The sequence below is a fragment of the Lissotriton helveticus genome, chromosome 6 (assembly GCF_964261635.1).
Source record: "Lissotriton helveticus chromosome 6, aLisHel1.1, whole genome shotgun sequence".
Classification (NCBI taxonomy): domain Eukaryota; kingdom Metazoa; phylum Chordata; class Amphibia; order Caudata; family Salamandridae; genus Lissotriton; species Lissotriton helveticus.
The window spans coordinates 496,544,308-496,561,802 of record NC_136067.1 but is presented as its reverse complement, the minus strand read 5'-3'; the positions used below and the strand labels follow the sequence as shown (position 1 = coordinate 496,561,802).

General features: G+C 45.0%; 1 protein-coding gene across 1 annotated transcript in view; it reads right to left on the bottom strand.

Annotated features, from left to right (window-relative positions):
• LOC144762707 (elongin-A-like) overlaps positions 1-17,495 on the bottom strand; it is a 586,446-nt gene that overhangs the window by 93,737 nt on the left and 475,214 nt on the right. The window contains exon 9 of the mRNA XM_078647949.1: positions 4,711-4,834. Within this exon, the coding sequence (XP_078504075.1) occupies positions 4,711-4,834 (124 nt within the window). The remainder of the gene's footprint in view (positions 1-4,710; positions 4,835-17,495) is intronic.

Sequence of the window (17,495 nt, the reverse complement as noted above, 5' to 3'; positions counted from 1 at the left end):
ACACAGTAACTTTCGACCAGCGTCCGTTACTCATACGCTCACTCTTACACTCCCCCTATCTCGGTCCCACGGCGGTCAATGGTACCTCGTGACCTCCGTACTATGGTCGACAACTACCCTGGATGTTCGATACACCCAAAACCACTTAAGCTCTGGCCTGAACTTAAGATTTCACCAGTTCACCCGTTTACCAGGTAACCAGTTTACCAGGTTGCGCGCGCTCACAACCTTCTCTCATTCACACTACAGGCATTCAACTCCGCAAGACATTACAATACAAATACAACACAAAACACCGCAATCTGTTCACGCATGACCCTTGTTATACTCACTCTCCTCAGATACTGCTGCTTTTCTCGCACAGTCTGCACCTTTCGGCGCACGATTCTTCCGCTGCTCGTCTCTCGACGTCTAGGGGCCTTGGGGTAAACTAACCTCTCTAGATTACCTTCCTCAAGAAGATAACCATCCTACTCTGCTACCAACTGTTAACGCGGGATTACTGGTTACTAGTTACCTTACCAGATCCCAAACCAAGTCGACTGGATCGTTGGTACCTGTCATTGAGTAAAAGGTAATCTAACAATAGGTCAATCAATTAAGAACTTACACCACTCTAAATGACCACTGACCAGGATTAAGTTTCAAAGATTTAATATAAAGTCAAAGATAACTGAAGATACAAACTTCTCAAGATGAGGTTCAAAAGATAAACTGGTATCACTATGAACATAAATTCTTTGAACAATCTGAGTCTACAAAACAGAATAATGAGTACAAGTTCGAATATCATGAGCGTTGCCAAAATGGATACAAGTTGCAACCTCAAAGTCATTACAGAAAAGAAAATTAAGGTTAGTCTGTCCCTACACTATACTAAGTGACATCCCTACTTAACAAGATCTTTACCCCTCTAGGTGTCAGCCGTGGTGACTTCCTAAGAAGATCACGCACTTCTCTTTGTCTCTTCTCTGATAATGGGTCTCTCCTGATCAGTCTATCTGCCTACCCATCCGCTTCCTTAGGCTCCCAAAATCATCTGCTCTGTTCTCCTCCCGGGTCGCTTTCCCTAATACCAAATCACATTTCCGATAGGAACGCCCCTTGGGACGCCCCTCATGTGGTACATCTTTGCGCGGTAAACTCCATGATGGTACTCTTCAAGACCCTCGTTAAAGTTGACCTTGGCTCCCAGGCTTCTTCTCCAGTGCGCCGATACCCCCTGAAATTCCTGAAAACTCCTACAGGCCTGCGCCAAGCGCCACTGAACAAAGCCCCTTTCATTCTAGCTGATTAGGACCCTCGCACCTGCATACAGTCCGTCCTGCAGTGGGCCTCAAATTCCAGACTCCACCATATCTATAGGTCGTAAAGCACACGCGAAGCTCTGTACTGGACGCCTCTCGACTTCTCTTCTAACGAGCACATGGCACATCAAAGGAGATGACATTATCAGTTCAGGCCTACTTGATTTACATGAAGCGGGTCCCTGCACTCTAAAACATTAACTTGATTTAAACAGCATTCTTAACTAGCATACGTTTCTAAAACAACACATCTATAAAGCATATATTCCCGTACTAAGTTTTGATAATACAATTTTGGAAGAACCATGTTAACCCCATCTCACATTATTTTAGCAGCACGTTTAGATTTGCTGTGAATTGCCCTAAGGCCTACACAATGTAACTGGTTTTCAGAGTTCCATTCAACTCTTACATGATTCCTTTAACATGAGAACGTGAGGTTTTCATATTCATCCCAAACATTTCTACATTAATCTCACACAGTTATGACTATTGTTACTCTACTTAAACATTCTATACATTTCACTACTGAATATAAGGCACTCTGTGTATTTCACTTCTAGATATAAAAACACTCGTGTGCAGCACATGTTTAAACTAACTACGTGCTTGTAAATATGGTGCACTTATACATTTTTCAGACTTGTGCTCTCTCAGAGGTTAAGAGTGATTCTTGCTGTCGAGTACCGAATGGTCAGTAGCCGTCTGGTGAGTTTTTTGTTGTTGTCGGCATTGAGGGCAATCACCTAGTCCAGCTTGCTCACCTGTGACGAGGGCATGCAGGATGGTATTCTGGGTGCCAATTGGGAGCCATTTTAAAACTTTTTCATTATCTTTAGGGTATGGAAGCACAAGGCAGGGACTGTGCTGATTTGGGCAGTCATGTTGAGCTTGCTGTTAATTACTGTCCGGAGGTTCTTGGCATGGGTGGTGGAAATGGGTGTTGGTCCTATCTCTGTTGGCTACTAAACGGAGTCGTGCAGTGAAGCGCTCTTTTCGAAGGTCACAATTTGTCTTGTCGGTCAGTGTTCAGTTCAGACAACTGGTCTTCTTTCAGTGGACGATTTCAGTCATGCAGGAACTGAAATTGATATGGGTACTGGGTGTCTTGTCTGTGAGGGAGAGAATGAGTTGTGTGTCGTCGGCGTAGGAGAGGTCATTGATTTCGAGAAAGCAGATGATGCTAGCTAGAGGGTTCATGTACGCATTGAGGGCCGGGCTCAGGGAGGATCTTGGCTCCGCACATGTGGTTGCAGGCATCCGAGGTGTACAGTGCCAGGCTGACCAACTGGGTCCTTCCAGTCAGGAAGGAACAGATACAGCGGAGTGTGTGACCTTGGATTACAATGTTGTGTAAAGGGTGGATAAAGATGGGGCGGTAGACCGTGTCAAACAATGCAGGTAAGTCCAGGAGGATGAGGGCCGCCGTGTCTCCTCTGTTCAGAGTCATGCAGATGTCATCCATGGCATTGATGAGTTTCGATTCTGTGGTTGGATCTGAAACCAGACTGAGTGGTGCTGAGGAGTTGGTTGTCACTGAGATATTTGTGCAGTGTCTGTTGATTATCTCAAAGACCATGGCCAGGTATGGTACAGGGAGGTCAGCGTGTGTTGAAAGGTCAACAGAGGGTTTCTTTGGCAATGCAAGGAGAGTTGCATCTTTCCAAGTGTCTAGGAAGGTTGCGGAAGAGGCGTTTAGAATGGGTGTAAGCATTGCATTGATGGGTTGCACTCATCTGGAGTAGACTTTGTGGAGGTACGGTCCGATGAAGCCAGAGTGATGGACTTCATACTGGCAGTGGTTTCTCGGGAGGTGATGACGGCCATGTGATTAGCATTGGATCTTTGGATAATATCAGGAGGCGTTTGGCAAGGTCTGTTGGGTCCGGTTGAAGTTGCAGTAAATGGTGGTGATTTGTTGCTGAAGAATGAAGAGAGATAGTTGCAGAGGTTCCGACTAAGAAATAGACAAGCAGCCGGATGTATGAAAGTTGTTTAGGCCTTTTTTGTCATTAGGATAATGTGTTAGTACATATGGGCCCAGGGTCTTTATAAACATAGTAAAATAAAGTATAAGTTGAAAGCAAAATTAAAACCTTAACTGGACAAGAGTCTCTATAAATTTTTTTTGTTAAATGTATCAGTAACGTTGAAGGGTGAAAACAGGCAAAACAAACACAAACACACCTAATCATTTCATAATGTTCTTTGCCGTTTTTATTAACATTTTCAATAGGAGGGAGAAATGGAATGTTCAGAATTTCATCTTACCTGAGAAAAATTGCTGCTGACTGACACTTCAAAGACGCTCAGTATTGACCCGTCAATTAAATAACTGTCATACAGCAACTGAATTCCTCTGAACCCCCATGCTCAAACATACTTTCATTGTCCAGAATCTAATTTACCACAAGCCGAGCCCAGCTGCCTCGTCACTTATGTCTACATATGCACTGTAGCAATACCTTAAAGTAAATAAAGATGCACTTGGATTTTTTTTTCACAGTAGTTTATTAAGTGCCCAATTCACTAAACCAATTTGCAGCAGCAAAACCTGCACAGATTTACAGTTTGTGATCACAGAAAGAAACATTAGCATTGATTAAATGCTTTTTAAAGTTTAAAAAACATTTTCTTTCCTAATCACAATTATAAAAGGGTATAAAAGAAGCATTCTTTTCCTAACTGCAATACCAGATGTATAATGATTTGCTGAAGGTCAGTGGTAACATATGCAAAATGGGAAGATGTCCCCCTTGGATAGTTTCCCAGTTGGGAATCTTGTAGGGTGACCTGTTGTCTTCCTAAATGGAAATTCATTTTTTGAACAGCACTGGCATCTTTAAGAAACACAAGTTTGCAATTTGGGAATTTAAAAACAGGGATGGGGATCTGCTGTTCTATGAAGGCCACCATCCCGGTGTTCATGGCCAATTACTTGAGGAAGGAGGAGATCACAAATAGCGACCTGCCTAGGTAATATTCATTAGGCACATCGGTTTCCAACACTATCCGTGACTGGAGATTTTGCAAACCTACATTTTAGCATATAAATCACATCTTAAAATTAGAAACTTGTTGAAAAGGCTGGCGCGCAAACTCCAATCAGTCATTGTGACCTGTTTCTTTATACATCAGAACCTAACTGTCCAAAAATCTTCATTCTACTAAGTACATTTAACAGAAACAATTTTTTTAGGCACTTTATATGTTAAGGCTTAAAAAGATGCATTTTAGCTTATATTTACGACAAGGGCCGCATAGTACCACAGGCAACCATGATTGCAAACAAAAAATGTAGCATAATATTCTTAGGACAACTATAATCCATATCCTGAATCATTCCTACTCAAACTTAACTCACACAACAGGAATAATCTTATTAGTGCTGCTAAATGCTTACTTTAATCTGTCAATAGGATGAGGCTGGGCAACAGGTCCTGCAGTCCCAAATATTTCCTGCCGCCGTCGGATGCAGCGAGGCGGTTTCGCTACGCAGTGCACATACGCCATTTTTACTTGCCGTCCTAAAACACATACAGATAATTAAAAGTAACCTCTCTTTTTAATTGGTTTTCCTAAATTGACAGATTGTTTTTCTTAAAAAAAAAAAAAAGTTTTTTAGTCGCAAATTATCAACTAAAAAAACAGCATTCAGGAAAATCCTGAGGGACACCGGTTTTGTGAAATAACCATAGAGGGGACGATCTTTAACTATGTGGAGCACTTTCTTGAGATAGAAGATAAAACCACTCATTTTTAAATAGGGTATCCACCATTTACATTAATAGCAAAAACAGAACCACTGGGTTCCATAGGCCTTAAGCACTATCCATCGTACTCCAATTTGATAAGCAAGAACTCCTTTTTGTACTCTAACGTTTGAAATGGAAATGTATCAACGGCTAAATTAGGGCACCCATGCAGATCTTAAGAACCTGTGACTTTCTGGATGCGTGATATGACTGTAGAAAGGTATGTGCTTAGAAAACCAACCAGCAATGCCAATCATTCGTGAATAGAATGCCCTTCTATAGTACAGTATTCAACACTCTCGTAACTCTGGACTGTGTCAGAAATAACAGTAAAAATAGTGCCATGGTCGAGCTGTATCTCCAGGTTCATGTAGGTGGTGGATCGTTGGGAGATGGCACTTTCAGTAGCGGCTTGTAGGTAACTGTGGCGGGGAGTTAGGAGAAGAAAAAAATTGTACCACCTCATCGTCGTCACTAGCCACAGGGAGCCTCTTCTTCATCCTCGCTATGCTGGCTCCCAGCAGAACCCAGGCTCCCCTAAGCCAATCACAGTGTTGTTGTCACCATGACAGCAGCGTCGCGATTGGTATGAGCACTGTGGCTCGGCGTACAGACAGGGACTGACAGCCTGGGCATGCTCTCCACTGGGACTTGCATTACAGCACGGTGGAGAACATGCATAGCATGGCCGGCCAAACAGTCATGCACACTTACGGTGCAGCAGAAACCACTCCTCCTCCCGCGATGCCATGGGATCCCAGCCCCCAACCCACCCAACCTGGCCGGAAGATAACTTCTGTTATTATCATTTTATTTTTGCTCCGGGAGCAGTGGGCGTCGCTCCTCCGCCTTAGCAGAGGAACCGGCACTGGGCACTTTATTGATCAATGAGGGGTTGTGAATGATTCAGACTAAAATGTCTAGTTTCACAAACGGGGGTATAAACGTTTCTCATACATGTTTGATTAATCTAAAACAGTTGGATTACACATGAAACTCTGGGGAAAAAAATAAGATGCACTACAGTTGTGTTATAAGTGTGTTGAACAGCCATCAGTAAATGAAAACAAGCGAGTCCACAGACTAAGTAACTGTTCCTGGGGCTTAGTGCAGATTTGATTTAGGGTACCTAATTGTACATAATTTAGGATACGGGCCAGTTATTGTCCCTGAAATCGAGGAATATATATATATATATATATATATTTATATATACGAAAATCAGGAACGAATAGCAACATCCCCGTTAACTCCAACACAGCTTTACTACCCCTCACAAAGCCCCTCCCTTAAGGGCACAATTTAAAGAAGACAAAGAAGGTTCGAAGAATAATTTTTAGGTCTCAGCCTACCAGACACCACACTCCACACCACTCCACCCCATCTACTTTACCGTGCCCCAATCTACTCCACTGTGCCCGAATCTACTCCACTATGCCCCAATATACCTCCACTCCAACAACAACCAATCTACTCCATTCCAATCTAACACACTCTGTTGTACCCTACTATAATCCACCCCACTCGGCCACTCCAATCTACCCAATTCCACTCAAGTTTACTGCTCTAGTCCAGTCTATCCCAATTCACCCCTCTCCACTGTTCCATCTGCCCCACTTCAATCTACCCCAATATATCCCACTCCACCAGATTCACTCTAAATCACTATACCCCACTCCAATCTACATAACTCCATTCCTCCCCCTTCTATCCGCACTCCACTCTACTCTACAGCAATCTACCCCCTTCCACTCTACCCTAATCTACTTCACCCCACTAACTTTTAGCCATGGTGAACAGCAGCCACACTGTTGTACATAATGGCTAAAACACATTGCCAAAGTCAATAGCTCTCGCATAGTCGAGACCTATTTGCTTTGTCAATGCTTGTTTGCATTCAGATTCTTGCACAGTTTTTGTGACACCTGACCAGCGGGTCGCAAGAGCTGAGCTAGAAAGGAAACACACGTCCTTACCGGTGTTAGAAGAGAGCAATATCCCCTCACAAAGGAAGAGCTGGCTGTCTTGCTCTTTTTTTGATATTCAATTTTATTGATTTTGCAAAAAGATAATGATAAAAACATAAGTATAAACAGTACAACGTAACCAGCAGCACCACAACATGTGACATTAGGTAAGTGGAACAGTCTTGTGACAATATAAATTGTTGTCTCTCCATTTTCAGAGGGGCATATAGAGTTAGATCTAGGAAGACAAGGAAGTGAATCAACTTAGCATTCCCAACCATTTACCCCAAACCTTCTGGTGTTTGGCAGGACAACCCCTGGCTTCGTACAGTGGTAGTTGTTGTGCAGCGCACCAGTCCACTCCTCTGCACCATCTAGTTATAGTGGGCGGGGTGGGATTCTTCCATGCCATTGCAATGTCGTGCTTAGCAACTACAAGGGCGGTCCCTAGAAGGAAAATGTTACTTACCAGTAGACATCTGTTCCAGGCATGCAGAGCTGTAGAGTCACATGCTGTACATAGATCGCCATCTTGTGTTGGGTCCGGATGTTTGCAGTTTGTTTTTCTTCGAAGAAGTCTTTCCAGACACGAGGCCGATGACTCCTCCTTTCGGTGATAGTGCGCATGGACATCAACTCCATTGTTAGATTGTTTGCCGTCTTTGGGTGAGAATGGAGTTAGTAGCGTATAAAGAGATGACCATGGGTATGTATTTAATAAGAATTGAATTAAATTAATGTAACTGCAACAGGTATATGTACCCGGGAGGCGGGTGGGCGTATGTGACTCTACAGCTCTACATGCCAAGAACAGACGTCTTCTGGTAAGTAACATTTTCAGTTTCAGGCATGGGAGCTATAGATCACATGCTGTGCATAGACTATACAGCAGTTTGCTCCCAAAGCGGTAGTTAACCTGTAGCTGTTGCAGTTGTCTGAAATATTGTTTTGAGTACTGCTAGGCCTTCATTAGCCTGTTTTCTGGCTAGCACATCTATACAGTAGTGTTTAGCAAATGTGTGTGGAGTAGACCATGTTGCAGCTTTGCAGATATCTGCAATTGGAATGTTGCCTAAAAAGGCCATAGTAGCCCCTAATTTGCATGTGGAATGATGTCTAGGGTGTGTAGGTAAAGTTTTTTTTGCTTTAGCATAACAAATTTGGATACATTCTACGATCCATCTTGTAATGCCAGATTTAGAAATTGCATTGCCTTTATGCTGTGGTGCAAAAGCAACAAAGAGTTGATTGGTTTTACGAAATGGTTTTGTTCTTTAAATATAATAAAGTAATGCTCTTGTTATGTCTAATGTGTGAAGAGCCCTTTCTGCCACTGATTCTGGTTGCGGGAAGAATACAGGCAACTCTACAGATTAATTCAAGTGAAAAGCAGAGACTACCTTAGGTAGAAGTTTTGGTTTGGTACGAAGAACCACCTTGACATTGTGTAGGCGAAAAAATTGTTCTTCGATTGTGAAGCCTGCAACTCACCAACTCTCCTTAGCGATGTAATGGCTACGAGAAAAGCAACTTTCCATGTGAGAAACTGCAGCTCACATTCGTGTAAATGTTCAAACTGTGGACCCAATAACCTGGTAAGGACAGTATTTAAGTTCCACGCTGGTGCTGGTGGAAATGGTGGTGGAATCACTCTTTTTAGTCCTTCCATAAAGGCTTTATCACTGGGACTCTGAAAAGTGAGAGGTGCTGCCTGTTCTGCAGATATGCAGCCATGGCTGCTAAATGTAACCGTATAGATGTATACGCTAAATTTGAGCGTTGTAAATGTAGTAAGTAACATCCAATGTTTTGTACTGAAACATGAAGTGGGTCAATGTATTTGTTATTGCGGTATATAACAAATCTTTTCCATTTAGCTGCATAGCAAGCCCTAGTGGTAGGTCTCCTTGCTTCTTCAAGGATGTTCATACAGTCAGGTGGGAGGTTAAGAGAACCAAACTCTATGACTTCAGGAGCCAAATCGCCAGATTGAGCTCATTTAGATTTGGATGCTGTGTGTCTCCGTGTCTCTGAGTGAGGAGGCTGGGCGTGAGATGTCACTTTTGATGTGGTACTACCGAAAGTTCTAGTAGGGTTGTGAACCATGGCTGTCAAGCCCAGGTAGGAGCAACCAGGATTAGAGTCCAGGATGCTTATCTGAACTTCCGAACCACTAGGGGAATGAGTGGGAGAGGTGGAAAAGCACAAGCAAACCTTCCTATCCAGTTCATCCATAGGACATTGCCCTGTGATTGTGGATGTGGATGTGGATACCTCATGGCGAAGTTTGGACATTTTGCGTTGAGGTGAGTTGCAAACAGATCTATTTACGGAAACCCCCACATTTGGGAGAAGGCAAGGAGAACTTGAAGATGAAGTTCCCCCTTGTGGATCTGTTGCTTTTGTCTGCTGAGTAGGTCTGCCATTTGGTTACTTCATCCTGGTAGATGTTCTGCCATGAGATAAATCTTTTGCGGAATGGCCCCCTTCAAATGGTCTGAGCAAGATGTGACAGATGGAGAGTGTGTGTCCCCCCCTGTTTTTGTACATAGTACATTGCTATTATGTTATCTGTGCGAATCAAGACAGCTTTGCCTTTGAGGTGAGTTGGAAAAGCTGTGAGTGCTAGGAAAATTGCTAGCAATTCTAAGTGATTGATATGGAGGTTCTTCTCCTCCCGAATTCACAGTCCTTGAATGGTTAGAGTCTGGAGATGTACTCCCTAACCTATTAGTGAGGAGTCTGCTCTTAAGATCGTCTGTGGAATTGGGTCGATGAATGGCCGTCCTTTGGACAGGTTTTGTGGATTCCACCACTGCAGAGAGCTATGGGTGCATCCGTATACCAACACTAGATCCTTCAGTTGACCCTGTAACTGATTCCACTGATGAGCTAAACACTCTTGAAGGGGACGCATATGAAGTCTTGCATGTGGTACTATTGTGATGCAGGACGCCATCATTCGTAGCAATTGCATGAAAACTCTTGCAGGAAGTAATTGGTTGGTTTGGAATTGGGAGATCAGGGTTTGAATATTGCATATTCTGGTCACAGTTGGAAATGCTAGAGCTTTGTGAGCATCTACCGTAGCCCCCAAGTATGTTTGAGACATGGAGGGCTGCACATGCGATTTCGGGAGATTGACTGTGAAGTCCAGACTGTGTAACAGTAATTTGTGTGTGCTGCAAACACATTTGTTAAGAGCTGGCTTTCATGAGCCAGTCGTCCAATTACTGTAAGACATGTATGTTTGGTCTCCTGAGATGAGCCACGACTACTGCCATACAATTGGTGAAGACTCTGGGAGCAGTGGTGATTCCGAAAGAAAGTACTTTGAACTGGTAGTGATGGCCTGCTACCACAAACCTTAGGTATTTGCGTTGAGCAGGATGGATTGGGATATGAAAGTATGCGTCCTTTCAGTCCAGAGTGGACATAAAGTCGCCTTGTTGCAGTAATGGAAGCACTTGTTGTGGAGTTACCTAAAGAAAGTGGTCAGAATGAATGTAGAGATTTAAGTCTCTGAGGTCCAAAATGGGTCTGAGTGATCTGTTCTTTTTGGGTATTAAAAAATAAAGGGAATTGATGCCTGTGCCCTGGTATTTTAATGGGAATGACTATTGCTCCTTTTTCGGGAAGAGATTGACCCTCTTTGTTCAATAGGCAAAAGTGTTCTGATGACATTTTGTGTGTTCTTGGTGGAATGTTTGGAGGGTTGCTGGTAACCTCCAGGCAGTAACCAGATAGGATAATTTGTAATACCCATTTGTCTGAGGTGATGGTATTCCAGACTGGGAGAAATTGAGTTAGACCCCCAGACAGGAGTGGAATGATCTGAGATTATTGTCAAAAAGTCACTGTTTGGTATTTGTGGGGGAAGTACATGTTGAGTTGTGCCTCTACCGCTTTCCTTACCATTCTTTCCTCTAAATCTACCTCTGAAATAACCTCTTGATGAGGGTGATTGACTGTTGCCCTTGTAAGAGGAAGAGGGATTTTCAGATGACAGTTTTGGAGCCTGCCCTATAACAGGAGTGACGAAAGGAACCTCTACTTGCAGATGTTTGCAAGCTCCCCATGGACTTAGCGACTTTAGTATCTTTTTTCATTTTTTCCAGCGAGGTGTCAACTGCTGGACCAAAGAGGTGTTCCTTATTGAATGGTTGGTTAAGAATAGAAGCTTGCACCTTAGGCTTAAAACCTGAAACTCTCAACCAAGCATGTCTGCGCAGAATTACACTGGTGTTTACAGAGCAGCAGGGTGGAGCGACGTAGAGCAGCAGAGTGGAGCGGCATAGAGCAGCAGAGTGGAGCGGCATAGAGCAGCAGAGTGGAGCGGCATAGCGCAGTGGAGCAGAGGAGAGAGGATTAGAGTGGCACAGACTCGAGTGGAGTGGCACAGACTAGAGTGGAGTGGCACAGACTAGAGTGGAGTGGCACAGACTAGAGTGGAGTGGCACAGACTAGAGTGGAGTGGCACAGACTAGAGTGGAACGCAGTGGATTAGCAAAGAGTAGATTTTAGTGGAGTGGGGTTGACTAGAGGGGGTAGAGTGTAGAGGGGTAGAGTGTAGAGGGGTAGAGTGTAGTGAGGTTGGCTAGGGTAGAGAAGAGAAGTGTAGAGTGGCGTAGAGTGGAGGGAAGCGGCGCAGAGTGGAGGGAAGCGGCGCAGAGTGGAGGGAAGCGGCGCAGAGTGGAGCGAAGCGGCGCAGAGTGGAGCGAAGAGGCGCAGAGTGGAGCGAAGCGGCGCAGAGTGGAGCGAAGCGGCGTAGAGTGTAGAGGGGTAGAGTGTAGAGGGGTAGAGTGTAGTGAGGTTGGCTAGGGTAGAGAAGAGAAGTGTAGAGTGGCGTAGAGTGGAGGGAAGCGGCGCAGAGTGGAGGGAAGCGGCGCAGAGTGGAGGGAAGCGGCGCAGAGTGGAGGGAAGCGGCGCAGAGTGGAGCGAAGCGGCGCAGAGTGGAGCGAAGCGGCGCAGAGTGGAGCGAAGCGGCGCAGAGTGGAGCGAAGCGGCGCAGAGTGGAGCGAAGCGGCGCAGAGTGGAGCGAAGCGGCGCAGAGTGGAGCGAAGCGGCGTAGAGTGTAGAGGGGTAGAGTGTAGAGGGGTAGAGTGTAGTGAGGTTGGCTAGGGTAGAGAAGAGAAGTGTAGAGTGGCGTAGAGTGGAGGGAAGCGGCGCAGAGTGGAGGGAAGCGGCGCAGAGTGGAGGGAAGCGGCGCAGAGTGGAGCGAAGCGGCGCAGAGTGGAGCGAAGCGGCGCAGAGTGGAGCGAAGCGGCGCAGAGTGGAGCGAAGCGGCGCAGAGTGGAGCGAAGCGGCGCAGAGTGGAGCGAAGCGGCGCAGAGTGGAGCGAAGCGGCGCAGAGTGGAGCGAAGCGGCGCAGAGTGGAGCGAAGCGGCGCAGAGTGGAGCGAAGCGGCGCAGAGTGGAGCGAAGCGGCGCAGAGTGGAGCGAAGCGGCGCAGAGTGGAGCGAAGCGGCGCAGAGTGGAGCGATGCGGCGCAGAGTGGAGCGATGCGGCGCAGAGTGGAGCGATGCGGCGCAGAGTGGAGCGAAGCGGCGCAGAGTGGAGCGAAGCGGCGCAGAGTGGAGCGAAATAGAGAGATTTTCTTAATCAATCTCACTGTGCGACAGCAAAAGGTCTCTAAAAGGGAGGCTTCACACAGTCTTCTCTCTATTAAGCAGATTAAGAGTATTCCCTTCTCGCCTGCAGATCAACATTTAAAGTGGTTATTGCATGGCTATTCAATTATCCATCACTGTAGCATCCTACCCAGCCTGGGTACTCGCCAATGACTATGCCACACAGAGTAGTTATACACATCTTTAATCTTCAGCGTGTAAGCAAGAACTCAACTTTCTAAACATGCATTCATTTCATTACCCTCCAACATTTACATCATAGGTCTACGAAGTTCATCAGGAACAAAAGAGTTCTGTCATTCTTTATTTACACAACAGTACATCTCCCCCTTTGTTAAATAACAATTACCAATTTTTTACAATAAATAGATGATTACATAAATAATTACAAATACATATGCACTTATAACACTTCAGTGAGCCTCTGTGGCACTTGGATAACATGTCCTGATTGAGTCATCGGAAATTGGGAGCCAGCAGTCGAAGTGTCAGATCTGCATAGGTGAGATGGAAACAGTAGAAGTTGCAGGATGATTAACTGTCTAGACCCAGTCTCTACGGTGACACTGATGTTTGGTGAGTGATGAGCCACCTGTCTGAAGTGAGAAGAATCTCAGGCAAGGAACTTCCCAGGACATTGGGCAGTCATTTGTTCTTTGGTAGTTGTGACAGTGAAGGGCTCAGCCTCAAAAGCAGCATAAGGGTTTCGCTTTCTGGATTGTTGAACTAGGGCTCCATCTCCTGTTTTGAAAGTGATATCTTTAACATGTCACTTGTGAGCATAGATTTAAATTTTCCATTTGTGACTAGAATCTGCTGTGCAAATACCCTTCTCAGCCTTTGATCTGAGGTTGGACCATTGAGGTAACTTGGTTGTCAGGGCTCTCTCAGACACTGAATTTGCAGGGCTTTACCCTCTGGTTGAGTGAGGGGTCGATCTGTAAGCTTGAATAATGGTATTGTAAATGTAAATGTAAATGTAAATGTACAGGAATTTATATAGCGCAAATCACCAAGCGGTCTCTAAGCGCTTGCTTAGGGAACCCGTCCTGGTATTCCCCTGTGAGATAACCCTGCCAGGGTATCCGCAAGGTGAAAGCCAGGCATCCCGCCGCGAGGGGCCGTTGTGGAGATTAAGCAAGCTATTGCCCAGAGTCGCAGAGTGTGAACCCATGAATCGAGTAGGCACCGGAGCGAGAATTGTCGAGTCCATGGACATTTTAGGACTCAAGACCCCGCCGAGCCGGGAATTGAACCCTGGTCCCGGACTGACCTCTGCTTCCAGGTCTGCCTCCTCTAACCAGTGAGCCACACTTCTCCACTCAAAACATTGAGGTCGAGCTACTCTAATGCAGCACACTGAACAGCTTTCTTTAGAGTACTCCTGACTCATTCTACAAGGCCATTGGCCCTGGGCCAAAGAGGAGTACTTTTCTAGTGCTTTCTGTTGAGGCAGCTGTGAAAGTCTCTGAACTATCAAAGGGTGGGCCGTTGTTGGATTTCAAAATCAAAACGACACCACAAGTTGCAAAGATGTTATCTAATCTTTCAATAAGCTTTTAATGAGTGTTGGATGAAAGATCTTCTACCAGTAGAAAACTGGCACTAGAGGATGTCCATTCTCAAGAGGACCAAAGAAATAAGAGCAATTCTCTCCCAAGCATGTTTAGGCAATTCTGACATGATTAACAGGTGCAGAGTAATATGTGATTAGAGACAGCTGCATAAGTGACGGGCCTTTAGCTCTTTTAACCCTTTCACTGAGATGAGGAAACCACACTGTTTTGAAAAGCTCCCTTTGTGGCAACTATTTCTCAGTGTCCCTTGTGGGCCACTTCAATTACTTGTTGTCGTACTCTTTCCGGAATGGCAAATCATGTACCTCACAAGATGAGGCCTTCCAGAGTTACAGCCAGTTCATCTGACACTTTTGAATTTGAAGTACTCACTGTTACTGGTGAGTGGTCATGAGTGCTGGTTTCACAATTGGTGAGCAGTAAAGCCTTTCAATTTCAATATGTCATTACCTAAGCTCGTGATAGGGACAATTTGTTCTAATGACAGCGGCTGGTGCGCTCGATTCCACAATGAAATTTATGTAGGCTTCAGCAGTCCTAAATGCGGTTCCAGGGCAATGTAATGGAAATCTTGGAAAATAATCAGTAGGATCTTTCCATGGACGGTGTACAACTGTGTAGTTGTATTCTTATATTCTCATACCCCAATGTTCAACACAAGTAAGCATCTTGGATTTAGGATTGTCAAATATGTCAGTACTGCTTGATAGGTCACTACTGTGAAAGGCTTTCCATATAAGAACACATGAAAATATTCACAAGGCCACACCGCTGCCAAGATTTCTTTCTTGGGTTGTGAATAAGCATGTTCAGTTTGTGATTAGCTTTTATTGGCGTAAGCCACAATATGCCTTCTGTATGAAGCTTGGGATCAAAGTATATCATTACAGTGGCCTTTTCAATGGCTTGCTTGAATCTCTTAAAATTGTACTCGTACACATGTGACCATTGAAACACCACATCCTTTTTCGTGAATTCTCGTAATGGTGCAATGACCGTGGCAAGGTTTTGTATATATCTAGAACAGTAACTGGCGATTCCAAGGAATGAACATAACCTACAAATGCCCTCAGTGGCATAGTAAGGGGGTGGGGGCGGTCCCCCCTAGGCAGCACGATTTTGGGGTCAGCAAAAGCAGGATTTATTCGCCAGCATCACTCCTCACTCTTATGGGCGGCAAAGGTTGGGACCACCATGGGCGGCAAATGACCTAGCAACGCCACTGAATACCTTGTGGGGGATTAGCAGTAGACAGCGCTTGCTCTTTGGCTGGATCAGGTGCCAAGCCCCCATCAGAAAAGATATGACAGAAGAATTTCAATTTTGTCTTATGGAATTCACATTTGTCAGTATTCAAAGTTAAACCAGCATCATTTAGCAAACGACATACTTGCATGAGAGTGCCTCCAAAGACTAATATGTCATCACTATAGTTTATTTTCTTCTTAAACTTAATTTATCATTTTCCACAAAACAAAATGCGGACAACAAGAGTCATATAGCAATATATCGAAAAGCAGAACATTGCCATAGCTTAATTACATATCAGAGATTAGAATAAGACTCAACACATCAATCACAGGAGATTGCAGTCATCAATAGGAAATGCATCAGGGGCAAAGGGATACCGTATACAACAGTGACTTGGGTGGTTTAACATAAGGTGGGCGTGGCAACCGGAGAGAGAGGTATTTAGTAGTCCTAGGTGGAATTCGCGGAGTTCTGCCAGCGGTGAAGTCCATGAGTCGCTGTGCTCGCACTGATTTTTAGCGCTTGGAGTTTGTCCTGCGTTGTAAAATCAGTGCAAACAGGAGGGCGTTGCTGCTTTCTGCCGCCCGAGAAGACATTCCACTCAAGCAAAACCAAAGGGGATGCTGGACAGAGTGTTGAACATTGCAAGCACTCACCCCCAGTCAACTGATCTGGGTTTAATCCATCATCATTCTTTAGCTCACTCCACCACCCCAGTTCAAACATGGCCATATGCAAATCAGTCTGACCCTGTGCCTCATGGGAACAGTTCAGCCCGAACTGCCAAGCCAGGTCTTCCCTGGACCGGAAACAACCATCCTGGGACCGGTTTCTGGCTAATCAGCCGTCATCAGCCAGGCTAGCTTGCTTCCAGTGGCAAAGTGAGCAAGGGACCCATACCCTGCCTCCACTCAAGCAGCAGATTTCTCAACGCCTTGAGAAATCTCGCCAGGAGAATGTCTAACGTACAATTCTTTCTCGAAAGTGCTCGCCAACTTAACGTTGGCAACCTGTGCAAGCCAAAAAAAACATGCTCTGCATCACTTTACAGAGTTTTGCAGAACTCTGCACAGAGGGGGTAAAACTCCACTGGCAGAGCGGAATTCTTCATCCACCCCTGGGGTTCAGGCTCTAGAGAGCAAATAAGTTGGAAGGGGTTGCCAAGTGTGGCATGCACTTCAATTGTCAGGTCACAGTAGGTCATGCTCTATAGCCAGGTCTTCGTAGTGGGACATATTGGGCTATCCCAATAAAACTCAATCTCTCCCTTTACTAGTACCAAAGTGATGGCCATGAATCTTCAGATGTTCTTGGGGATGAATGGTACATTATCCAGAAGCACCGTGAGAACAGAGAGCTCTAAAGTTAGTGAAATTATGTGGGAGAGGATGCTAAATATGGGTGGGTGTAGCTCGCGGAGTTGTACTCCATGAAATTCCAGAGTTATCTAAAAACTCTGTGAAATTCCGCATGCGACGGAATAGGGGGGCCGGGTCCTAATTAATACAAGCAGGTGAAAACAAACTGATTGTTCTCCATTTTCTTGGTAGTTCTTCTACATATGCGCAAACAAGAAGAGGTGCATTTTCCTAAGTAAGATACTTTTCCAGTTAACCGTCACCAGTGCTTGCATGTAAAACCAATCAGAATCTAAAACGCCCTTACCAATAGAGGCGTTGTGTTTGTTGGTGAAGCCTCAGCTGAGGTATCTATCAAATTAAAATACTGCTTGTGGAAGCGCAAACCTCTACATCATTTGACGCAACTCCTGGCATCAAATTGGCGTACAGTCATGGCGCAGGGCAGAACTTTAAAAGAACAGCAATATGACTGGCAGCTCAGGTACAACACTGCTCCTGGCACTACACACGGGGAAAGGCAGAGTTTTCATTATGTAGAGGAGTAGCCGCTACATAGATGCATAGGCTTTACCCGAGGTGGGTGCTTTCCATGTGAGCGCTTTAAACAATGCAGGACAGTGCTGACTGCCATCTCAGCAGAAGCTCTAG